The sequence below is a fragment of the Neodiprion lecontei genome, chromosome 2 (assembly GCF_021901455.1).
Source record: "Neodiprion lecontei isolate iyNeoLeco1 chromosome 2, iyNeoLeco1.1, whole genome shotgun sequence".
NCBI lineage: Eukaryota > Metazoa > Arthropoda > Insecta > Hymenoptera > Diprionidae > Neodiprion > Neodiprion lecontei.
Window position 1 is genome coordinate 21,969,564 of NC_060261.1, and position 26,990 is coordinate 21,996,553.

General features: G+C 34.4%; 2 protein-coding genes across 8 annotated transcripts; both read right to left on the reverse strand.

Moving 5' to 3' along the window:
* LOC124292887 lies at window positions 1–23,412 on the reverse strand. Of its 7 annotated transcripts, none has more exons than XM_046731377.1 (12): window positions 22,655–23,412; window positions 21,919–22,139; window positions 6,390–6,425; window positions 5,844–6,110; window positions 5,666–5,728; window positions 4,601–4,705; window positions 4,357–4,431; window positions 3,940–4,044; window positions 3,654–3,686; window positions 3,343–3,566; window positions 2,201–2,360; window positions 1–1,513 (listed from the first exon to the last, which is right to left on the reverse strand). In XM_046731377.1, the coding sequence occupies exons 2-12, from the start codon at window positions 22,133–22,135 to the stop codon at window positions 1,389–1,391; spliced, it is 1,410 nt and encodes a 469-aa protein (XP_046587333.1). In that variant the 5' UTR covers window positions 22,136–22,139; window positions 22,655–23,412; the 3' UTR covers window positions 1–1,388. The 7 variants fall into 7 exon arrangements, with proteins under 7 accessions (XP_046587333.1, XP_046587336.1, XP_046587334.1 ...); XM_046731380.1 differs by having other exon boundaries at window positions 1–1,532; XM_046731378.1 differs by lacking the exon at window positions 6,390–6,425.
* LOC124292994 lies at window positions 23,142–26,990 on the reverse strand. Its single transcript, XM_046731885.1, has 3 exons — window positions 26,781–26,990; window positions 23,385–25,137; window positions 23,142–23,158 (listed from the first exon to the last, which is right to left on the reverse strand). The coding sequence occupies exons 2-3, from the start codon at window positions 25,099–25,101 to the stop codon at window positions 23,142–23,144; spliced, it is 1,734 nt and encodes a 577-aa protein (XP_046587841.1). The 5' UTR covers window positions 25,102–25,137; window positions 26,781–26,990.

Sequence of the window (26,990 nt, forward strand, 5' to 3'; positions counted from 1 at the left end):
TATATGGAAAAGATTATTTATTACCACCCAGAATATCGAAATACCATGTGTCATAAAAGTAACCAGCTAGAAATGAGTAATATAACAAAATAACAAAGGTACTAGAATCTAGAAAATCAAGATGTAGTGTCATACAAGTGACAATAGGGAAACGGGTATACAATACCGTTATACGTATTTTGCTTAATATAATACAGGTAATAGAATATCAAAATTCAACGTGTTACAGCGAGAAATAAGTACACACTACTTAACATGGTTCTTGGAGATCATAAGAATCTCACAATTTCACCCGTAGTATCACATAAGTAACAATATTCAGGTACTATAGTAGATATCAATCACAATCTATAATAAGCGCTGAGGACTCGAACGGCCCATAGGAAAAAGTAAATAAAAAAATTGCCATAAGAACGTAACTGAAAATTTAATCAGTCCGAATTTCAAGGAAAATTAAAGTTTAGGTTTTTATAAAAAAAATTATAGTTCTTTCCAATTTGATTGACAAAAACGAGGTTTTCTGAATCACTACAAAAATCTACAATTTTTCAAATGAACCACGGGATCTACAATTTGTTGATAAACTACAAAAAAAAAAAAACAATAATTTTCAATGAAAACTGTTCCAATTTCCCTAGAAATTCGTAGAAATTCCCACCAGGGTATTTTGTACTTTACATATCATATGATAATGAACATTTAAAAAGAGTAATACTACAACCAGTATCTGACTTTTACGTTATGAAACGTATACGGAACTAAACAAAAAATTACTTAGGTACATAGATAACCTATGTGGAATCAAGTCAACACTGATGTGCCTGTAATGTAACTTGTGGCTGTATTATATGGTATTATATTTCGCGATAAAACAAGAATTGGAATCCTTTCAAAAATACGTAAATTCAAAATGAACGTATAGGCTATATATAGTGGCTTCGCAAGGTAACTACCGTTATATCATTTTTCCGTGTAGTTTGTTTATAATTTTTCTATCCAACTCCATGTCGAATATGTTGCTCACATCACCGGAAAGTGGGACAATATTTATACTGTTAGTATGGAGTTTTACTACAAAACCACAAAGTACATGGTAAACATGATACAATTGTGGTTTTGATGTGAAACTACTGCACCGTAAACATTCGAGGTATGAAATTAGCTTCAAACTATTTAAGATTAAGATATATGAAGGTATGAAAGCTATCAAATGAACTTAAAAATCTATATGAATTGCAGTTTGTAGGTGAGTATCATGAATTAACTTGAGCCAGTACAGATGTAAGTTGTAAAACAAGAATAAATTGAAATTAAATATAAGATTGACTCCAATTCGTTGAACTGTGGTTAATTTACAGTATGAACTTGTGCGATTGCTCGTGCTTCCTCTATGCTCGTGCTTTGGCCTTCGCCTTCTCTTCTCTGATAAATCTTTGTTTTCCTTGACGGAACCACTCACTGCAAGTTTCTTCAAATTCTTTGTCCGTCATGTTATAATTCACCATTACTGCATCTAGGAAATAAAAATAGATCTAATTTTTATAAGGGAAAGGAACATTCCGAGTCTGAATCAGATGAATTACATTGGATAAATCCACTTCGCGGTGAAATTTTTCTGCAATGGCATTACAAAGTGAAGAAGACTTTAGTGGTATCGCAAAGATTAATTGCAATAGCAATAACTATTGCTAGCATATATTGTACTTACATACATAATTAAGACTCAACATCATGCGATTTTTTTCTCGCCCCTTGCCACTATCCCAATATACGTAATTTAGCGAACTAAATTCTCTACCGAATTTTTTGTGCAGAAATTACTTCCCAGATCGCATTGAAATGAAATAACGTAACACAATCTCTAACCTTGCTGAATGTAAAGAAAAATTTGTTTATAGAGACATAAAAATCTGAAAACTAGTGCAATGTGCAATTGGCCGCTATTGACACACTTGTAATATCGTTTCATCTCTGTGATAATTTTCGGCACTCACTAGCTATCCAGTGCTACTTCATGCACAGCAACATTACAACAAGATTATGAGTACTTCACTTTGATGTAAGTTCTAATAACTAAGAATGCTGTCCGTAAAATTCAATTGTATGTGTGTACATGAGTGGCAAAAAAAATTGCCTGAGGTTCAATCTTAAGATTCTTATCATATGAATTGATTATTACTTGATTGTTGATAATTAATACCTTTGGTGATCTTTATTATAGCCAAATTTTGGACTGAAAAATTATCACGTAGGCCCAACCAGGAACAATTCTGAGCCACTGCATTTGAGAAAACTCTTCGAAGAATACGCAATGTAGTATCTTTTGCTCCGCTACCTCCAATTCGTTTGAAATATGATCCCTACGGTTATTCAAAATGGTCAACAAATCAATTCTATGACATAAAATTCAAGAAAATTGAAGAATAAATTAGTTCGTACATTCTTCATACTTATATAATTTTGGGATTTCATTTTCGCATATATTCTGAGAAAAAAAACCTCTAAACAGACGTAAGAAATTATCATGAAATTTCTCAAATTGTTTTACGCTTCAATGTAGGGAGAAAATCAATAGCAAAAAGTGCAACGAATACATATAACACGTAATTTTATACATAGCATGATCCAAAATGGCCGTACTTTGTCATAATAGTTGCTTTCTTCTGAAAATTGAAAATCAAAATATACAGTAAGAAAATTTCAAGAAGCCAATTGATTTAATCAAATAAGAGCTGTTTCAATTACCTAATTAGGAGGCAAAAATGATTTCACCATGTTTCCGAAATTTTGGTCGATCAAACTTATTATTCTCAAATTCTCGCTAATGCAAAATGTCGAAAAGCAAAGAACTTAATTTAGACAATTGTTTGCAGGAATGAAACCGTGGACTTGGGATTAACAATTAATCTGAATTAGCTGTTTGTTTTTGGTATTTTAAGTCAACGAAAATTTGAATTGCGGATCAAGTTCGATCCATCAAAACTTCAGACAGATATTTCACGTCCGGTCTGTGGCTTCACAACGTTTTCGTTCAGCTGAAGCTGTGTACTGACTTTCACTTTATGAGTTGATATTATTCTGTGTTTCTTGGGTAATGGGCTGCGAGTTCTTAAATCCAGTGGGATTTATAACTGCTACCACATTGATAACGTTTGTACAAATTTAATACATAATAGAAACGGTTAGCTTCTTGACATTGTTTCTCTCAAACATTGAGTCTTCTAATCTAAGACCTTCCTAAAGAATCGTTCTCGATTTGAGCTACCATAAACTCAAGGGTTCTACTGTCATTCCAATATCAAATTTTCGAGCTAACAAGAGTAACACTATTCAAGTACTCACCACACTAGATTTTAGGGTAGCATTTATTTCCAATTGGTATTCAAAGTCCTTCAGTTTATCAATTGTAGGAAATGGTAACGAATCTGTGATCATGAGCAGTTCAGCACTTGCAGGGGTGTCGGTGTCATCATGAAATCTTGTTTGTAATTTATTCAAACTTGCTGTCAAAGATTTTACCTCTACTGCTATTTCAGCAACTTTTTTGAATAATTTATTAAAATTATCTGTAGGAAAATACGATTGATTATTCTGCTACTCAATAAGACTGTCATATCTGACCACTAATTCATTACGTAGAGGATAATACAAACCTTCAATAATTCGTACCAAAGACTCGGACCTATCTATAAAATACCATAATGAAATATTAGAACAAATTTAGAAATGTCAGAATGATGGCACCGAGATTTAACTACAGGGAAATCAACCTCATGTTATTGTTAACAGATATGCCAATTTTCCAAAACTAGTTCTGAATCACAAGTTTGGTGGCACTGACAGTCGTATACACATACAGTTTACAACTACATTAATTCTTCTTTTGTAGTTACAGTCTCGGTGCTATACTGACAATGAGATGGTCACAAATGTAGGTACCTTGTGTATACGCATCTGATCTGTTAGATGTGTACAATGGCAAAGAGGTAGTTATTGCATCATATACTGGTAGTGATGAACTTGGTGCTACAAGTAATCTCTGCTCTGTAGATAAAAATATCGATATTTTTATGCAGTTTTATGAAATACATGCTACAAAGGCAGTATTTTCGTAAAAGGGCAAGAAAAAGTTTTTGTGTGATTCAAGGCCTACGGCTTCTAGGCGTGTTCCAAGTAAAGAGAAGGAAAAGGACCTGAAAAGTACCCAACAGGTACAATCTAACTATATAAACGCAAAATGCCTCGAACCCCCAAAAACTTTTTCGAATTGACAAACTAATACAGACTACAGGGATTTTTTTAAAGGTGTTTTAGACCAAGAAATATCATGCCATGATATTATGTAGTTGACATCACCTGTTTCAATTGGAGCTTTGGTAAGTACTTGCTGCGATAACACTTTTGGGACGTTGCGTGTGGTTTTAAGTGAATCTGACAATAAAGAGTATATATGAACATGAGAATACGCAAGTGTGAGAAACGTATAAAGTGCATTGTGTATGCACGATTATTTGCTCACAACTGAGCTTGATACGTAACTTATTGCTTCTACAAAATCGATAACGAACACTATAATTGTAAGTAGAATGAAAGAAATTACCATTTTGTGTTAATGTTTCGTGAGGCTTATCGGTTGATGATGTCATTGTAAACGCACAAAACGTCTTTACTGGACTGCAATTCAGTGTTCTAATTGAAATGGAGTCTAGAATGAAAGTCATCAGTCAACTTAATCACTACACGTATCTCAGAAGTATTTTGATTACTCATCAAGTTACATTAATTATAGTAAAACTGCAGTAATATGATAGATGATAATGCCAAAAATTGGAAGTGCACTGGGGGGGCTATACTATTACCAGAAACTTGTACAATCTTGATTTTAATTAATTGCTGTTTAAACAGTATGTTCACTTTTCAAATGCAATAGTGTACCAGGTCTTAGCTCATTTAAGAAAGCCATTTCTGGAATACTCATTTACTAGTAATTTTCGAAATATAAATACCAGGAGACTAATCTATTTCAGGCATCAAAGTCATGGGCTCTCGAGCTTCCAAGATGCTGGATACTTCAGCTATGTATCTTCTGATTCAGGAAATTTTTATTGGAAAACATATCTCATATAAACATATATTCTCGCGGGCAATAATCAATTCCGGAAAGTTTCAAATTTCAATAAATTATTCAAATTTTTGTTATACAAAGATTGAAGGACACAGAAAAGATGATGAGAAAAAAAAATGTAGATTCTTTTTTTCTTATGAATTAATTTTTTGAACATTGTGAGCAAATTAATACAAGATGTTATAATAAACTACGTATATAATTATCAAAATACAAAAAACTCGTGACTTTCAGTTTGTGACTTTTAATATAACAGCACATAAATTTTCATATAACTTTTTAGCTTCAAAACTGATTTACGCAACAAAATCTTTCAATGACAAAATTATGGGTTCGCCTATTTCAATGTAGAGTACCCATGAACATCATCAAAGGCTCAAAAGCACATGAGAATAATTTCTACCAATATAATGATCATTATAAATTACAAGTGGCGATTTTATTTAGAACACTCCAAATTTTGATCATTTTCTACGTGTTTGTCACGTCATTCATAAACCACAGTCGTGTTGAATAATTGTTGTATACAAAAATGTGTACCTGATTTCTTTGATGTGGGTGCCTGACAGTCAAAAGTCATGTTAGTTTGTGTTAATGGATAACCTGAAATGGATTAGAAAAACAAATGTAGAATGGGACAAATTACACTAGTCCTGATCATGTGTTCATTGTATGTACGAAGATGAATATTTGTCTGCATGACTTTGGATTTATATACCTTTTGGTTCATCGGTCTCTTCATAAATAACAGGAATATTTTCAATATCGAACTGCATGCTGTTGTTAGTGACGTAATTATGTGGTAGATCAGGAATTTTTTTAAGCATGTTTCTGCATGACATTTCTTGTTCGCTGTCTGAATTTCCAATAATTTTTTTTTGTGACATAGATTTCTTTTTTCTTTGAATCCGTTTTCTATCTGGTATATTTTGTTCATCACTTGATGAAATACTCTCAGCTTTTTTTCTGGCTTTTTCCAAACTCTCTGCATGTAAACAAAAAATATATTCATAAATTGAGAACAAAACGAAAATTGAAAATATATTGGTCATTAATTCTCTTTAAAGAAACGAGTCTGAAAATCACGGCAAATAAGGTAAATGAACCAATCATTAGACATGAACCTAATGCTGGACAGTCCTAGTAACTTGACGTTTTTGACCAATCCAGTTGATAAAAAACATATGGTTATTGGGACTCTCAAGCTATTGGTAAATGTCCAAATAATTATATGTTTGTTTACTTTATCTGATCATGTAAATACCACTATCTCTGCTGTTAATCAGGGTTGCCATCAAATCTGAAATCAGAAATTGCCTGACTTTTCTAGGTGTTTCAGTACCAAATTAATTTTTTTCCCTGACCATTGTTTTGCATGTAACATTTGTTTAGTCACAGGCAATCGAAAGTATTAGTAGATCATGACAGTGCTACTTCAGTTAGAGACCTATCTGAAAATAGTGCTGTACTTTTATAATAATATTATCAATTTCCCATGACTGTGAAGACATGCATTGGGAAGCGTGATAACAAATTTTGATGTTTGAGGCGTTGAATTTGAGATTTAAAAGGTTGGAAGACTCGAAAAAAATTCCCGACTTAGTGAAATGAGACAAGATTCCCTGAGTTTTCCAGACAGTACAAATTCCCTGACATTTCCAGCTTTTCCAGATTTCCAGGTCTTATAGACACCTGCTGTTTATAATTAAGAAGCTGTAGCTCTTCACCCAATCAAATGTGTGACCTGAAGGCAATATCTTCAGATTCATTGGACTAATAATATACAATATTAATACTCTCATGGAATAAAAGCTACATGCCTGAAATTCCAAACCTTTATTAAAACGAAAATTGCAACAGGTTTATATACTAGGCTGGTTTTTACTAAAATTTTCCATAAATTGAAACTTGAAGTGTCAAAAAATTAAACTCTACTGTTGAAATCAAGTTTCAATTTTTCCCGAATTTTGGCTGACAAAATAACATGGTAAATTCTTTAAATTTTCGTTCAAATGAAGATTCAGAACTTCAGGTAGTAAAACAACTACGGTATCGGAAATATGTACTAATAATGCACATCAAGGACACTTGGTCCTTTGTAAACAAAATCAGGGGAAAAACAATTCCGCCTAATCACCTGTTAGTATCCCTAGATGTCAAATCATTGTTTACCAACATTCCAACTAAACTAGCGATATCGATCATCAGTAAAAACTGGCCCAATTTGAAAGGTCACACTAACATTAATAAAAAAGAATTCCTAGCCGCCACCAAACTGTGTCTAGATTCATGCTATTTCGCCTACAAAGATAATTTCTACCAACAAATTTTTGGCGTAGCAATGGGCTCACCGATTAGCCCAGTAGTAGCGAATCTGGTACTTGAACACTTAGAAAAAAAAATCATTTCAAATCTTCCTTTCAGCCTACCTTTTTACTATCGTTACGTCGATGATATTATAACGTGTGTTAAAAACGAAAATCTACAACTCCTTCTTAATAAATTCAACAGCTTTCACCCACGTATCCAATTCACTCTCGAGTTGGAAAAAGATGGAAAAATCAGTTTTTTAGACACTATGGTAATCAACCACAATAACACCATAATCTTAGATTGGCACCATAAACCAACCTGGTCTGGGAGATACATTCATTTCAACTCACATCATCCCATCAAACACAAAAAATCTGTCGCCATATCCTTGTTCGATCGCTGCCTTAAAATATCAAACCCTCAATTCCTTAAAAAGAATTTAAAACTTGTAGAAACAACTCTTACTTCCAATGGCTACCCTATCAAATTCATCAATGATATCAAAAAGTATAGAATAGAAAAAATGTACAACTCGATTGATTGGAATGTAGACTCCAACAATCCAACTGATGTTAATGATAAATTTAAAAACTCTATCTCTATACCGTATGTAGAAAATCTATCTAGCCAAATCCAAAAAATTCTTAAGAACGAGGGAATTGAAATTACTTTTAAAATATCTAATACTACCAAACTGTCTCTTTTTTCTCATCTTAAATCTGTTACTCCTAATTTAGAGAAAATCAACTGTGTATATAAAATACCATGTCGAGACTGTAGCATGAGTTATATTGGACAAACGTCACAACACCTAAAAAATAGAATTTCTGGTCATCGTTCTAATATCAAATGCCATGTCACTGAAAGATGCGCTTTAGCAGATCACGCTTTGACCCTGGGTCACAATTTCGATTTTAACAACTCTATAACCCTTGCTACAGAACCGAATTGGTACAAACGCATTATCAAAGAAATGATACATATCTCTAAGAACAAAAGGAACTCGGTTAACAAACGTACAGATATCGAAAATCTTAGCCACCTATACTCCAACATCCTCTAGTCTACATTATCGTTGGTTCTCAAAACAGTAACGCCCCTTACTCCTGATTGGTCACTGCCTTTGTACTCCATGACTTTCGAGCACAGTTCAAATCTCACACGTGATCAACAACATAGATTTACGGATGGTTCCCCGCTAACCTTCACTTCCGTCCGAAATGCTGTACCACTAACAACATCTAAGCATGTACCGGTTGTCATTTTTTGTGAGTAATCTTTTCTAAATTAATTTAATCTTTTCCCATCTCCTTTGTTCCAAATTATTAATAAGCTTTCTTCTGACAAATTTTCATTTCTCTTAAACCAATTTTTCATCTGATTAACCTATCTTCAAATTTTGACACGTAACCTAAAACTGTCACTTTGACAGCTGCGTTAAAACTGTTTAATTTTCACTTAATTCTGTAAAACAACAAATATTGTATTGTTAAACATATTCCATGCTCTCAACTCTGATTTGTTTTGTTGAAGCATCCTATTTTTTGTTAACTATTTAGATTTTATTTCCTGAGGATGGTCGGCAGGGCCCGGCCGAAACGTCGATTTTGTATATTCACGTTTTTCAACTATTAAATTCTTCTTCTTCCTGACCGGAACTTCGACGAACCTTTCATTTTCAATCTACCTCCCGGTCACAAACTTCTTTCCTAAACACAATGCATCGAAACGGCTTCGTGGACGTCTCGTACCACCGTCATCCTACGTCATACCGAACTTCAAATCACTCACAAACCAAGAAGATCTGGAACTACCGGCAAAAACTAGCACGCATCAAAAACCGTAAGGTGTTCCTCCTTAAATGCCGCCAATTTGGAATTATTCCAAATTTTCTAAATTTTAAAATCAAAAACCTTCAACATTTAAAAAGTGAAAAAACTTTCATCAAAGCATTACGCGTTTTTCAACAAAAGTGTCTGTCGCTTGAAATTAAAACATGCTATCGACAAGAAAGGCAGTTAATCCAAGAACTTAATAATAATATCAACCTTTTCTTCTCGAACCATTTCACAAATTTGGATTATAAAAACTTCAACTTGGATATAAATAAGGCCAATCGTTTATTCAATGCTATTAAGACAGATAATATTAGAAAATTCAACAAACTTAAATTTATACATACTCCTAAAGAGTTTCACAATAATAATTGGTTAGTTAACCTATCTAAGACAGATTTACCTTCTGAAATTAAAGATACCTTATCACTCGGTCCTAATCACGGTTTACCATTTAATAATATTAATTTACCTATTGATGATATTGTAAGCAGCGTAGAATTAGCTCTTTTTAACAAAAGTGGAATCACCAAAGACAAAGTAAGATCTAATATTAGCCAACTCATTAGCAACAAACTTGGCAAAAATCCTCCCACTACTCACTTTGAAATAACCTCCAAGGTTAAACATACCAAGGAATTCTTAAAACATAATAACCACCTAGTTGTCACCGATGCCGACAAAGGTAACATTACAGTCGTCATGGAAAAGATGGAGTTTGAACAAAAATGTCAAGATATCCTTAATGATTCGACTACCTATAACCTTATCTCTCGTGATCCCACTTTAAAAGTACAAAAACAAGTCAACGATATGATAAGTCTATGGCAACAAAAAAAATTTATAGATTCCAACTCGGCTAAACATCTCAAAACATATAACTCTCTTCCTCCTAAAATTTATTTTCTACCAAAAATTCATAAAGAAAATGTTCCACTCAGACCGATTGTTTCTAACATCAATTCCCCCACCTACAAAATCTCGAGATTTTTTTCTTGTGTCTTATCTAACATAACAGGTACATCAGACTATCACATCAAGGACACTTGGTCCTTTGTAAACAAAATCAGGGGAAAAACAATTCCGCCTAATCACCTGTTAGTATCCCTAGATGTCAAATCATTGTTTACCAACATTCCAACTAAACTAGCGATATCGATCATCAGTAAAAACTGGCCCAATTTGAAAGGTCACACTAACATTAATAAAAAAGAATTCCTAGCCGCCACCAAACTGTGTCTAGATTCATGCTATTTCGCCTACAAAGATAATTTCTACCAACAAATTTTTGGCGTAGCAATGGGCTCACCGATTAGCCCAGTAGTAGCGAATCTGGTACTTGAACACTTAGAAAAAAAAATCATTTCAAATCTTCCTTTCAGCCTACCTTTTTACTATCGTTACGTCGATGATATTATAACGTGTGTTAAAAACGAAAATCTACAACTCCTTCTTAATAAATTCAACAGCTTTCACCCACGTATCCAATTCACTCTCGAGTTGGAAAAAGATGGAAAAATCAGTTTTTTAGACACTATGGTAATCAACCACAATAACACCATAATCTTAGATTGGCACCATAAACCAACCTGGTCTGGGAGATACATTCATTTCAACTCACATCATCCCATCAAACACAAAAAATCTGTCGCCATATCCTTGTTCGATCGCTGCCTTAAAATATCAAACCCTCAATTCCTTAAAAAGAATTTAAAACTTGTAGAAACAACTCTTACTTCCAATGGCTACCCTATCAAATTCATCAATGATATCAAAAAGTATAGAATAGAAAAAATGTACAACTCGATTGATTGGAATGTAGACTCCAACAATCCAACTGATGTTAATGATAAATTTAAAAACTCTATCTCTATACCGTATGTAGAAAATCTATCTAGCCAAATCCAAAAAATTCTTAAGAACGAGGGAATTGAAATTACTTTTAAAATATCTAATACTACCAAACTGTCTCTTTTTTCTCATCTTAAATCTGTTACTCCTAATTTAGAGAAAATCAACTGTGTATATAAAATACCATGTCGAGACTGTAGCATGAGTTATATTGGACAAACGTCACAACACCTAAAAAATAGAATTTCTGGTCATCGTTCTAATATCAAATGCCATGTCACTGAAAGATGCGCTTTAGCAGATCACGCTTTGACCCTGGGTCACAATTTCGATTTTAACAACTCTATAACCCTTGCTACAGAACCGAATTGGTACAAACGCATTATCAAAGAAATGATACATATCTCTAAGAACAAAAGGAACTCGGTTAACAAACGTACAGATATCGAAAATCTTAGCCACCTATACTCCAACATCCTCTAGTCTACATTATCGTTGGTTCTCAAAACAGTAACGCCCCTTACTCCTGATTGGTCACTGCCTTTGTACTCCATGACTTTCGAGCACAGTTCAAATCTCACACGTGATCAACAACATAGATTTACGGATGGTTCCCCGCTAACCTTCACTTCCGTCCGAAATGCTGTACCACTAACAACATCTAAGCATGTACCGGTTGTCATTTTTTGTGAGTAATCTTTTCTAAATTAATTTAATCTTTTCCCATCTCCTTTGTTCCAAATTATTAATAAGCTTTCTTCTGACAAATTTTCATTTCTCTTAAACCAATTTTTCATCTGATTAACCTATCTTCAAATTTTGACACGTAACCTAAAACTGTCACTTTGACAGCTGCGTTAAAACTGTTTAATTTTCACTTAATTCTGTAAAACAACAAATATTGTATTGTTAAACATATTCCATGCTCTCAACTCTGATTTGTTTTGTTGAAGCATCCTATTTTTTGTTAACTATTTAGATTTTATTTCCTGAGGATGGTCGGCAGGGCCCGGCCGAAACGTCGATTTTGTATATTCACGTTTTTCAACTATTAAATTCTTCTTCTTCCTGACCGGAACTTCGACGAACCTTTCATTTTCAATCTACCTCCCGGTCACAAACTTCTTTCCTAAACACAATGCATCGAAACGGCTTCGTGGACGTCTCGTACCACCGTCATCCTACGTCATACCGAACTTCAAATCACTCACAAACCAAGAAGATCTGGAACTACCGGCAAAAACTAGCACGCATCAAAAACCGTAAGGTGTTCCTCCTTAAATGCCGCCAATTTGGAATTATTCCAAATTTTCTAAATTTTAAAATCAAAAACCTTCAACATTTAAAAAGTGAAAAAACTTTCATCAAAGCATTACGCGTTTTTCAACAAAAGTGTCTGTCGCTTGAAATTAAAACATGCTATCGACAAGAAAGGCAGTTAATCCAAGAACTTAATAATAATATCAACCTTTTCTTCTCGAACCATTTCACAAATTTGGATTATAAAAACTTCAACTTGGATATAAATAAGGCCAATCGTTTATTCAATGCTATTAAGACAGATAATATTAGAAAATTCAACAAACTTAAATTTATACATACTCCTAAAGAGTTTCACAATAATAATTGGTTAGTTAACCTATCTAAGACAGATTTACCTTCTGAAATTAAAGATACCTTATCACTCGGTCCTAATCACGGTTTACCATTTAATAATATTAATTTACCTATTGATGATATTGTAAGCAGCGTAGAATTAGCTCTTTTTAACAAAAGTGGAATCACCAAAGACAAAGTAAGATCTAATATTAGCCAACTCATTAGCAACAAACTTGGCAAAAATCCTCCCACTACTCACTTTGAAATAACCTCCAAGGTTAAACATACCAAGGAATTCTTAAAACATAATAACCACCTAGTTGTCACCGATGCCGACAAAGGTAACATTACAGTCGTCATGGAAAAGATGGAGTTTGAACAAAAATGTCAAGATATCCTTAATGATTCGACTACCTATAACCTTATCTCTCGTGATCCCACTTTAAAAGTACAAAAACAAGTCAACGATATGATAAGTCTATGGCAACAAAAAAAATTTATAGATTCCAACTCGGCTAAACATCTCAAAACATATAACTCTCTTCCTCCTAAAATTTATTTTCTACCAAAAATTCATAAAGAAAATGTTCCACTCAGACCGATTGTTTCTAACATCAATTCCCCCACCTACAAAATCTCGAGATTTTTTTCTTGTGTCTTATCTAACATAACAGGTACATCAGACTATCACATCAAGGACACTTGGTCCTTTGTAAACAAAATCAGGGGAAAAACAATTCCGCCTAATCACCTGTTAGTATCCCTAGATGTCAAATCATTGTTTACCAACATTCCAACTAAACTAGCGATATCGATCATCAGTAAAAACTGGCCCAATTTGAAAGGTCACACTAACATTAATAAAAAAGAATTCCTAGCCGCCACCAAACTGTGTCTAGATTCATGCTATTTCGCCTACAAAGATAATTTCTACCAACAAATTTTTGGCGTAGCAATGGGCTCACCGATTAGCCCAGTAGTAGCGAATCTGGTACTTGAACACTTAGAAAAAAAAATCATTTCAAATCTTCCTTTCAGCCTACCTTTTTACTATCGTTACGTCGATGATATTATAACGTGTGTTAAAAACGAAAATCTACAACTCCTTCTTAATAAATTCAACAGCTTTCACCCACGTATCCAATTCACTCTCGAGTTGGAAAAAGATGGAAAAATCAGTTTTTTAGACACTATGGTAATCAACCACAATAACACCATAATCTTAGATTGGCACCATAAACCAACCTGGTCTGGGAGATACATTCATTTCAACTCACATCATCCCATCAAACACAAAAAATCTGTCGCCATATCCTTGTTCGATCGCTGCCTTAAAATATCAAACCCTCAATTCCTTAAAAAGAATTTAAAACTTGTAGAAACAACTCTTACTTCCAATGGCTACCCTATCAAATTCATCAATGATATCAAAAAGTATAGAATAGAAAAAATGTACAACTCGATTGATTGGAATGTAGACTCCAACAATCCAACTGATGTTAATGATAAATTTAAAAACTCTATCTCTATACCGTATGTAGAAAATCTATCTAGCCAAATCCAAAAAAATTCTTAAGAACGAGGGAATTGAAATTACTTTTAAAATATCTAATACTACCAAACTGTCTCTTTTTTCTCATCTTAAATCTGTTACTCCTAATTTAGAGAAAATCAACTGTGTATATAAAATACCATGTCGAGACTGTAGCATGAGTTATATTGGACAAACGTCACAACACCTAAAAAATAGAATTTCTGGTCATCGTTCTAATATCAAATGCCATGTCACTGAAAGATGCGCTTTAGCAGATCACGCTTTGACCCTGGGTCACAATTTCGATTTTAACAACTCTATAACCCTTGCTACAGAACCGAATTGGTACAAACGCATTATCAAAGAAATGATACATATCTCTAAGAACAAAAGGAACTCGGTTAACAAACGTACAGATATCGAAAATCTTAGCCACCTATACTCCAACATCCTCTAGTCTACATTATCGTTGGTTCTCAAAACAGTAACGCCCCTTACTCCTGATTGGTCACTGCCTTTGTACTCCATGACTTTCGAGCACAGTTCAAATCTCACACGTGATCAACAACATAGATTTACGGATGGTTCCCCGCTAACCTTCACTTCCGTCCGAAATGCTGTACCACTAACAACATCTAAGCATGTACCGGTTGTCATTTTTTGTGAGTAATCTTTTCTAAATTAATTTAATCTTTTCCCATCTCCTTTGTTCCAAATTATTAATAAGCTTTCTTCTGACAAATTTTCATTTCTCTTAAACCAATTTTTCATCTGATTAACCTATCTTCAAATTTTGACACGTAACCTAAAACTGTCACTTTGACAGCTGCGTTAAAACTGTTTAATTTTCACTTAATTCTGTAAAACAACAAATATTGTATTGTTAAACATATTCCATGCTCTCAACTCTGATTTGTTTTGTTGAAGCATCCTATTTTTTGTTAACTATTTAGATTTTATTTCCTGAGGATGGTCGGCAGGGCCCGGCCGAAACGTCGATTTTGTATATTCACGTTTTTCAACTATTAAATTCTTCTTCTTCCTGACCGGAACTTCGACGAACCTTTCATTTTCAATCTACCTCCCGGTCACAAACTTCTTTCCTAAACACAATGCATCGAAACGGCTTCGTGGACGTCTCGTACCACCGTCATCCTACGTCATACCGAACTTCAAATCACTCACAAACCAAGAAGATCTGGAACTACCGGCAAAAACTAGCACGCATCAAAAACCGTAAGGTGTTCCTCCTTAAATGCCGCCAATTTGGAATTATTCCAAATTTTCTAAATTTTAAAATCAAAAACCTTCAACATTTAAAAAGTGAAAAAACTTTCATCAAAGCATTACGCGTTTTTCAACAAAAGTGTCTGTCGCTTGAAATTAAAACATGCTATCGACAAGAAAGGCAGTTAATCCAAGAACTTAATAATAATATCAACCTTTTCTTCTCGAACCATTTCACAAATTTGGATTATAAAAACTTCAACTTGGATATAAATAAGGCCAATCGTTTATTCAATGCTATTAAGACAGATAATATTAGAAAATTCAACAAACTTAAATTTATACATACTCCTAAAGAGTTTCACAATAATAATTGGTTAGTTAACCTATCTAAGACAGATTTACCTTCTGAAATTAAAGATACCTTATCACTCGGTCCTAATCACGGTTTACCATTTAATAATATTAATTTACCTATTGATGATATTGTAAGCAGCGTAGAATTAGCTCTTTTTAACAAAAGTGGAATCACCAAAGACAAAGTAAGATCTAATATTAGCCAACTCATTAGCAACAAACTTGGCAAAAATCCTCCCACTACTCACTTTGAAATAACCTCCAAGGTTAAACATACCAAGGAATTCTTAAAACATAATAACCACCTAGTTGTCACCGATGCCGACAAAGGTAACATTACAGTCGTCATGGAAAAGATGGAGTTTGAACAAAAATGTCAAGATATCCTTAATGATTCGACTACCTATAACCTTATCTCTCGTGATCCCACTTTAAAAGTACAAAAACAAGTCAACGATATGATAAGTCTATGGCAACAAAAAAAATTTATAGATTCCAACTCGGCTAAACATCTCAAAACATATAACTCTCTTCCTCCTAAAATTTATTTTCTACCAAAAATTCATAAAGAAAATGTTCCACTCAGACCGATTGTTTCTAACATCAATTCCCCCACCTACAAAATCTCGAGATTTTTTTCTTGTGTCTTATCTAACATAACAGGTACATCAGACTATCACATCAAGGACACTTGGTCCTTTGTAAACAAAATCAGGGGAAAAACAATTCCGCCTAATCACCTGTTAGTATCCCTAGATGTCAAATCATTGTTTACCAACATTCCAACTAAACTAGCGATATCGATCATCAGTAAAAACTGGCCCAATTTGAAAGGTCACACTAACATTAATAAAAAAGAATTCCTAGCCGCCACCAAACTGTGTCTAGATTCATGCTATTTCGCCTACAAAGATAATTTCTACCAACAAATTTTTGGCGTAGCAATGGGCTCACCGATTAGCCCAGTAGTAGCGAATCTGGTACTTGAACACTTAGAAAAAAAAATCATTTCAAATCTTCCTTTCAGCCTACCTTTTTACTATCGTTACGTCGATGATATTATAACGTGTGTTAAAAACGAAAATCTACAACTCCTTCTTAATAAATTCAACAGCTTTCACCCACGTATCCAATTCACTCTCGAGTTGGAAAAAGATGGAAAAATCAGTTTTTTAGACACTATGGTAATCAACCACAATAACACCATAATCTTAGATTGGCACCATAAACCAACCTGGTCTGGGAGATACATTCATTTCAACTCACATCATCCCATCAAACACAAAAAATCTGTCGCCATATCCTTGTTCGATCGCTGCCTTAAAATATCAAACCCTCAATTCCTTAAAAAGAATTTAAAACTTGTAGAAACAACTCTTACTTCCAATGGCTACCCTATCAAATTCATCAATGATATCAAAAAGTATAGAATAGAAAAAATGTACAACTCGATTGATTGGAATGTAGACTCCAACAATCCAACTGATGTTAATGATAAATTTAAAAACTCTATCTCTATACCGTATGTAGAAAATCTATCTAGCCAAATCCAAAAAATTCTTAAGAACGAGGGAATTGAAATTACTTTTAAAATATCTAATACTACCAAACTGTCTCTTTTTTCTCATCTTAAATCTGTTACTCCTAATTTAGAGAAAATCAACTGTGTATATAAAATACCATGTCGAGACTGTAGCATGAGTTATATTGGACAAACGTCACAACACCTAAAAAATAGAATTTCTGGTCATCGTTCTAATATCAAATGCCATGTCACTGAAAGATGCGCTTTAGCAGATCACGCTTTGACCCTGGGTCACAATTTCGATTTTAACAACTCTATAACCCTTGCTACAGAACCGAATTGGTACAAACGCATTATCAAAGAAATGATACATATCTCTAAGAACAAAAGGAACTCGGTTAACAAACGTACAGATATCGAAAATCTTAGCCACCTATACTCCAACATCCTCTAGTCTACATTATCGTTGGTTCTCAAAACAGTAACGCCCCTTACTCCTGATTGGTCACTGCCTTTGTACTCCATGACTTTCGAGCACAGTTCAAATCTCACACGTGATCAACAACATAGATTTACGGATGGTTCCCCGCTAACCTTCACTTCCGTCCGAAATGCTGTACCACTAACAACATCTAAGCATGTACCGGTTGTCATTTTTTGTGAGTAATCTTTTCTAAATTAATTTAATCTTTTCCCATCTCCTTTGTTCCAAATTATTAATAAGCTTTCTTCTGACAAATTTTCATTTCTCTTAAACCAATTTTTCATCTGATTAACCTATCTTCAAATTTTGACACGTAACCTAAAACTGTCACTTTGACAGCTGCGTTAAAACTGTTTAATTTTCACTTAATTCTGTAAAACAACAAATATTGTATTGTTAAACATATTCCATGCTCTCAACTCTGATTTGTTTTGTTGAAGCATCCTATTTTTTGTTAACTATTTAGATTTTATTTCCTGAGGATGGTCGGCAGGGCCCGGCCGAAACGTCGATTTTGTATATTCACGTTTTTCAACTATTAAATTCTTCTTCTTCCTGACCGGAACTTCGACGAACCTTTCATTTTCAATCTACCTCCCGGTCACAAACTTCTTTCCTAAACACAATGCATCGAAACGGCTTCGTGGACGTCTCGTACCACCGTCATCCTACGTCATACCGAACTTCAAATCACTCACAAACCAAGAAGATCTGGAACTACCGGCAAAAACTAGCACGCATCAAAAACCGTAAGGTGTTCCTCCTTAAATGCCGCCAATTTGGAATTATTCCAAATTTTCTAAATTTTAAAATCAAAAACCTTCAACATTTAAAAAGTGAAAAAACTTTCATCAAAGCATTACGCGTTTTTCAACAAAAGTGTCTGTCGCTTGAAATTAAAACATGCTATCGACAAGAAAGGCAGTTAATCCAAGAACTTAATAATAATATCAACCTTTTCTTCTCGAACCATTTCACAAATTTGGATTATAAAAACTTCAACTTGGATATAAATAAGGCCAATCGTTTATTCAATGCTATTAAGACAGATAATATTAGAAAATTCAACAAACTTAAATTTATACATACTCCTAAAGAGTTTCACAATAATAATTGGTTAGTTAACCTATCTAAGACAGATTTACCTTCTGAAATTAAAGATACCTTATCACTCGGTCCTAATCACGGTTTACCATTTAATAATATTAATTTACCTATTGATGATATTGTAAGCAGCGTAGAATTAGCTCTTTTTAACAAAAGTGGAATCACCAAAGACAAAGTAAGATCTAATATTAGCCAACTCATTAGCAACAAACTTGGCAAAAATCCTCCCACTACTCACTTTGAAATAACCTCCAAGGTTAAACATACCAAGGAATTCTTAAAACATAATAACCACCTAGTTGTCACCGATGCCGACAAAGGTAACATTACAGTCGTCATGGAAAAGATGGAGTTTGAACAAAAATGTCAAGATATCCTTAATGATTCGACTACCTATAACCTTATCTCTCGTGATCCCACTTTAAAAGTACAAAAACAAGTCAACGATATGATAAGTCTATGGCAACAAAAAAAATTTATAGATTCCAACTCGGCTAAACATCTCAAAACATATAACTCTCTTCCTCCTAAAATTTATTTTCTACCAAAAATTCATAAAGAAAATGTTCCACTCAGACCGATTGTTTCTAACATCAATTCCCCCACCTACAAAATCTCGAGATTTTTTTCTTGTGTCTTATCTAACATAACAGGTACATCAGACTATCACATCAAGGACACTTGGTCCTTTGTAAACAAAATCAGGGGAAAAACAATTCCGCCTAATCACCTGTTAGTATCCCTAGATGTCAAATCATTGTTTACCAACATTCCAACTAAACTAGCGATATCGATCATCAGTAAAAACTGGCCCAATTTGAAAGGTCACACTAACATTAATAAAAAAGAATTCCTAGCCGCCACCAAACTGTGTCTAGATTCATGCTATTTCGCCTACAAAGATAATTTCTACCAACAAATTTTTGGCGTAGCAATGGGCTCACCGATTAGCCCAGTAGTAGCGAATCTGGTACTTGAACACTTAGAAAAAAAAATCATTTCAAATCTTCCTTTCAGCCTACCTTTTTACTATCGTTACGTCGATGATATTATAACGTGTGTTAAAAACGAAAATCTACAACTCCTTCTTAATAAATTCAACAGCTTTCACCCACGTATCCAATTCACTCTCGAGTTGGAAAAAGATGGAAAAATCAGTTTTTTAGACACTATGGTAATCAACCACAATAACACCATAATCTTAGATTGGCACCATAAACCAACCTGGTCTGGGAGATACATTCATTTCAACTCACATCATCCCATCAAACACAAAAAATCTGTCGCCATATCCTTGTTCGATCGCTGCCTTAAAATATCAAACCCTCAATTCCTTAAAAAGAATTTAAAACTTGTAGAAACAACTCTTACTTCCAATGGCTACCCTATCAAATTCATCAATGATATCAAAAAGTATAGAATAGAAAAAATGTACAACTCGATTGATTGGAATGTAGACTCCAACAATCCAACTGATGTTAATGATAAATTTAAAAACTCTATCTCTATACCGTATGTAGAAAATCTATCTAGCCAAATCCAAAAAATTCTTAAGAACGAGGGAATTGAAATTACTTTTAAAATATCTAATACTACCAAACTGTCTCTTTTTTCTCATCTTAAATCTGTTACTCCTAATTTAGAGAAAATCAACTGTGTATATAAAATACCATGTCGAGACTGTAGCATGAGTTATATTGGACAAACGTCACAACACCTAAAAAATAGAATTTCTGGTCATCGTTCTAATATCAAATGCCATGTCACTGAAAGATGCGCTTTAGCAGATCACGCTTTGACCCTGGGTCACAATTTCGATTTTAACAACTCTATAACCCTTGCTACAGAACCGAATTGGTACAAACGCATTATCAAAGAAATGATACATATCTCTAAGAACAAAAGGAACTCGGTTAACAAACGTACAGATATCGAAAATCTTAGCCACCTATACTCCAACATCCTCTAGTCTACATTATCGTTGGTTCTCAAAACAGTAACGCCCCTTACTCCTGATTGGTCACTGCCTTTGTACTCCATGACTTTCGAGCACAGTTCAAATCTCACACGTGATCAACAACATAGATTTACGGATGGTTCCCCGCTAACCTTCACTTCCGTCCGAAATGCTGTACCACTAACAACATCTAAGCATGTACCGGTTGTCATTTTTTGTGAGTAATCTTTTCTAAATTAATTTAATCTTTTCCCATCTCCTTTGTTCCAAATTATTAATAAGCTTTCTTCTGACAAATTTTCATTTCTCTTAAACCAATTTTTCATCTGATTAACCTATCTTCAAATTTTGACACGTAACCTAAAACTGTCACTTTGACAGCTGCGTTAAAACTGTTTAATTTTCACTTAATTCTGTAAAACAACAAATATTGTATTGTTAAACATATTCCATGCTCTCAACTCTGATTTGTTTTGTTGAAGCATCCTATTTTTTGTTAACTATTTAGATTTTATTTCCTGAGGATGGTCGGCAGGGCCCGGCCGAAACGTCGATTTTGTATATTCACGTTTTTCAACTATTAAATTCTTCTTCTTCCTGACCGGAACTTCGACGAACCTTTCATTTTCTAATAATGCAAATACTAAACACATAATACATTAAAATTAATATTAATGTTTATTGGTATGGTATTCAGGAAATTTTTCTAACTATTACCCAACTACGCATGACCTGATAATCATCTGTATTTTTGTGAATACAAGGCTTCATTTAAGCAACTATTTTCTGTATATACCTTCTAAAGAAAACCAGCATATAAGTAAAGTAGAAGTTTTTCGAGCACATCCACCATGAAAAAACCTTGACTTGTATTCGCAACAATACTGTTAAATCGAGCAAGTTTACGATGATATAATTTAAAACATCGACTGTGATATAATTAATCGACAGATTTTTGCCTATCTTGATCATTGCTCAAGACAATAAATAAATAGAAACTTTACCAAAATAGTTTTCGAATATGACGTCGTACAATTCCCACTTAGGATCTTCAGTATCGGGCAATACTTTTTTAACCATGAATGCACTTATGTTTTTTGTCATAGGCCACCAGCATTTTGTATTGTTGGGAGTTAACCAACAACTCGGGACCTCAGATGTCACTTGTTCATCGTCAGAATCATCATTTGAAAAAGATACAACAGCGTAGGGCAACGGCATGTTTCTTGAATGGAAAAAGAGGACAGTTGATGAATTATCATAGCGTGTTCGTCTAATCATAATTAACAGCGATAAAGCGATCACCAACTACGTATATTTTGCGGCTTGTGTCTGGCTATCGCATGTTGGACGGTTATGTACAGAATTGCAAAAATTTGTATACGTAAATTTCGAGCATCCCAAAACGAGGCGGCTATCCACATGGTTGAGGGACACTCACAATCAGTCGCGCAATTCACGTGTAAGTTTTACATCTGAGTAAAATATCATGCAGAAGAGGTTAAAATGAGTTCGAAATCTTTGATGTCGAAAATACACGCGCGCGCGATAGAAGCCACGATGCCGGTGTCTGTCACCCGCAAAGCATAACTTGTGAATTTTTAGGTTAGATTTAGCGTAACTCTACTTAGGTTACGTGCCCGTTTACGTGACTTAAATAGGATCACGGAACCGTGTAAATAGACGCATCGATGAAAAAAGATATTCGATTTATATAGGAAAATATTCAAATAAAATTACCTATAGATTGTGTAGATGTAACCGGCAGAACCAATTCTGATCAGTCGGTTGATTATTGAAGTCCGAATATATCGTGAGAATGACGTAATGACTGCGTACAACACTAACTGCACTGACTGCACTGGACGCAATAACACTAATCGAGATCAATCGATCTATGTATTTCAAGTAATTAAATTATTTAATGCGAAACTTCAATACTTGGACACGTGGGAGCTACGACCGAAATGCGTAATAAAACAATATGGCCACCAGCCAGCCCGGAAATCTGTAGAAAAAGCGAGAGCGCGAACATTTGTGACACGCGGGACTAAGCGGGAAATTTAAAATAGATAAATCGTGAATTTAAGAATGACGTTGTGTTTTTACTATGATATTTATAATTACTTTACGTGTTATGAATGATGCAACAATGGAGTGACCACATTTTCACTATCGGTTAATTTGAATTTTAGACATTTCAATTTAATGTTGGAAATGCAAACTTTCACAAGTTGATGCTGTCTATCAACAAGTTGTATTCCAATTTTTGAAGATTCACATGGTATTTTGAAGAATGATTTCGGGTTTAAAAATTTCTGACCTGTTAGATATATTATTTTATTTTCGAGATGAATTCTCGATACTTCGATAATTGCACCATCTTTTAAGCAACAGCAATTGTCAGGAATTTTTGTACTTATAAAAAAATCACGATACCGAATAGATTGAATGTTTTTTTTGCCATTACTGGTCTCTTCAATGTTTGCATATTTTATGATTGGATATTTAAATTTTTCAGATTGGACGTTGATTTTACATTCTTCTTGATGACGTTTTATAAGTTGTGCTAAAGGCTTGCTGGATGTTATTAATAACTTTTTAATTTTTTGCATATAATTTTCAAATTTAAACGCACTAAATTTATCTAGAGGCCCTTTCAACTTTACATCATTACAAAGGTGTATCAAATTATGCACGTTGTATGACACATGCTGGTGACCATAGAGTAATGGAAAAGATTCAACAAAATACTGTAGCAGTTGTCTGGCATAATCGTTCAATTTTATGTGGTATTCAGGGCTCGCTAAAATTCGAATCGCAACGCTCAAGCATAGGAAATGATTGTATTTGTCACTCGGCAAATTATCGAGAAATACTATTGGTCCAGTATATAATAACAACTGTCGTAGTTCAGTAGCCTTGAACCGATCTACTTCCTCCAAAGGTCTTGCCTTTCTCGAAAATTCTTTTGATATGGATTTATTTAATGATAGTAATAGATCTGACGCTCGTTTACGGTGAAAATTTGTCATTCTAACATCTTTGTTTCCTTTGATCCAAAACTGTAACAGTTTTTTCATTACACCTAAACAGACCAAGTGCATATAATCTATTGGAAAATCTAATATCATGTCGATAAATAAGTTTTCAAGGATAGATGTTTTTTTGTGATGCTCTTCATTGGTTTTCAGTCTAAATGATTCGTTAGTTCGTAATCTTGCTGTTGTCTCAGGGTATGTCACTCGATTATCAATGAATTCTCCTTCCTGCACACATTTCCCACAGCCAAAATAAGCGTTATGCCCTTTGGTTCCAGTAATGAAACATTTCGCAGGTGTATCGGAAACAAATGCATTAATTTTAATGGGAACTGTTTTATTACCTATACTCAAACCTGCATCAATGATCCTATCACACTCTTCGGTGAAGTACTTCATAAATTCATTACTATCATGAGGCTTCTCATTACCATGATATAGACCGACGATGAAGGGTTCGGTGTAAAAATCTGTTTCGATAGATGCTAGTATAGGCCAAAATTGGCTGCCTGAACTTTTTGTCAAGGGAAGTCCATCGACATTAATGTTGATTTGTAATTCTTTCGGACAATTTTCAGTTGAATAATACTTGGCAACACTTCTTACTAAACCTTGCGCTAGACCAAAATGATAATAATGCCCAGGACTCATATCAATAATTTCCAGCTTTCGAGGAGTTTGAAGTAAAGTTCTTGCATCTAGAGGTACGTCGTGTCCATGTTTAACTAAAATTTTCAATAAAGCATTAACATTGCTATGATTGATGCAACAATTAACAACCCAGTTTCGAAGATCATTCCGTAAGTCTGATTTATCAATGTTAGGGTCCGGCTTGCATTTTTGAGGCAAGCTACCACCACTACTGTCACTAAAGTTGACATTATCATTGAGGTTTTCGTGAATAGGTTCACTTAAGGCAATATTGTTGGAATCTATTGGATCAAGCTGTACGTCTGCAGTAATGCCACCATTGTTGAACTCAGCTGTATTAGACTTTGTATCTGTACAAGTACAAACTGTTGCTGGGATATGGCGAGGAATCGATGAATTGTCATTGGTATTACAGAGTTTCCGATACTCTTCTTTAATTTGACGTCTTCGTTGCCTTCTCGTCACATACCGAGAATCTTTCAATACCTTAGGCATCTCAATGAGTATATACAATATACACACACATATAATCTGTAAATAAAAGATAAGGGTTCTTTGTGACATTCAGGCATTACTATCGGTCAATTTATTAAGGTTATACTTGTGAACTAAGGACTCTGGTCCAGTGTACAGGGTGTCCAGTGACTGAGAAATATAAAATTCTCTGAAAATTCCAAATTTTTCACTGATTTATAAGGGTTTTTTCTGAATAAAAACACCACTTCTACTACTTAAATGACTAGATTGTGTAATGTAGATGAGTAAATCGAACTCACATGGCGCACAAATATAGCACTGTATTCAATAATGCCATCAGTTAAGAAGAGCAGATTTGCCACAGTGGCTAAATAAAATACTATCAAAATTAAATGTTTGCATTATATGGTGTTGACAAAACCAGGGTAAAAAATCATATTAGATAGAGAAAAAAATCCGAAATTCCAGAAATAACTCGAATTTCTGGGAATTTCCTGAAACCTCCATGAACATGAAATTGCCTATCAATTTCTTGTTTAAAGATGTTCCCTGAGCACTAGACTCCCTGAGCACTAGACACCCTGAGTTCGCAATCCTTATCCTTTTTATTTACGTATCAAGGAAATAAGAGGCAGTTAGTGGATCAGACATAGTCCATGGTTCACAAATATACCTTGCATTCACAGCAATGTGGCAACAAAAATTGTTATCTTATTTGTACAAAATATTCGGATCGAGAAAGCACAAATATTTCATTAAATATAAATCAGATCTCAATAAACCAAAGAAGCAAAGCCTTTTTTAATTTGCACCTTTGTAAACTTGATGAAGCTGAAGCTAGTAGCCCAAGTTAGTCCACCAAGTGCACTAATGTTGATTACTAAACCCTCTCTGGAAGCTGGTGTATTTCCACTATAATTCTCATCGTCAGTTTTTATCTTACTTCAAGACAGTTGCCTTGCAACGCCATTGACTCACAGGACGATTTGCAACTAGATTCAAAACTGTTGACGCTACGCCATGCAGATTATATCTATGCACTAACTCGCAGTCATTCCACTACCGCGTGGAAAGTAGTGCACGCCATTCGCCAATCCCCTACGCAAGGGGGTTTCCAGGCAAATCTCAAGAAAATTTAACACTTTTCTAGTACCGTAAACATATTTAACTGTACCGTATTATTCTCTTCAAAAGAAGTGGCCGCTAACTTCAGCTTCATGTAAACTTGCTGGCCATGTCATTCAGATAAGTGAAGACAAGGGCAAAGTGTTAGAGTTTCAATGAGGGTGCTTGTTTCCAGAAATTTGAAAATAACTAAATGAGTATATTAGTCACCTCTATTTTTTTTAAATGTTTACTGTTTTACCGTTACTGTTCTATTTTGGTTGGTAGCTATTTGCGTGGCTGGTCATAAAACTCCTTATCGAATAGCTGGATGCTAGGATGATGAAACCGAATGTAGCAGTGGGCAGCGGGAGTTGGCAATGAAACGTGCTACACTGATAATCATGAGGTGGCGAAAGAAAATAATCGAGAGCAAATTTTGTGGAAAGAATTGCATTTTTTATCTTACTCAGGAGAAGTTCAATGCACGGGCTACCAGTTTCGTAAAGAAGTTCGCACGGCAGTGACGCAACAAGTCATGCCAAAGACGCGCAGCAGAAGTTTGAATGAATTTGGGTAAAATGTGCACTTACCTGATACTGGCTCAAGTCTTGTACACATAACACTACTTCACTTGTATGTTGTTACTTGTATGACACTGGGTGGAATAATACATATTTAGTTAATTATATTTTGATACGACATCAGATGGCCGCGGATCACACCGTCTAAGGCGGGCGCGGGGAAGACGTCTCCCATGATGCCTGCAAGCCATGCTGCAAGCCGAGTTGATGATGACAATA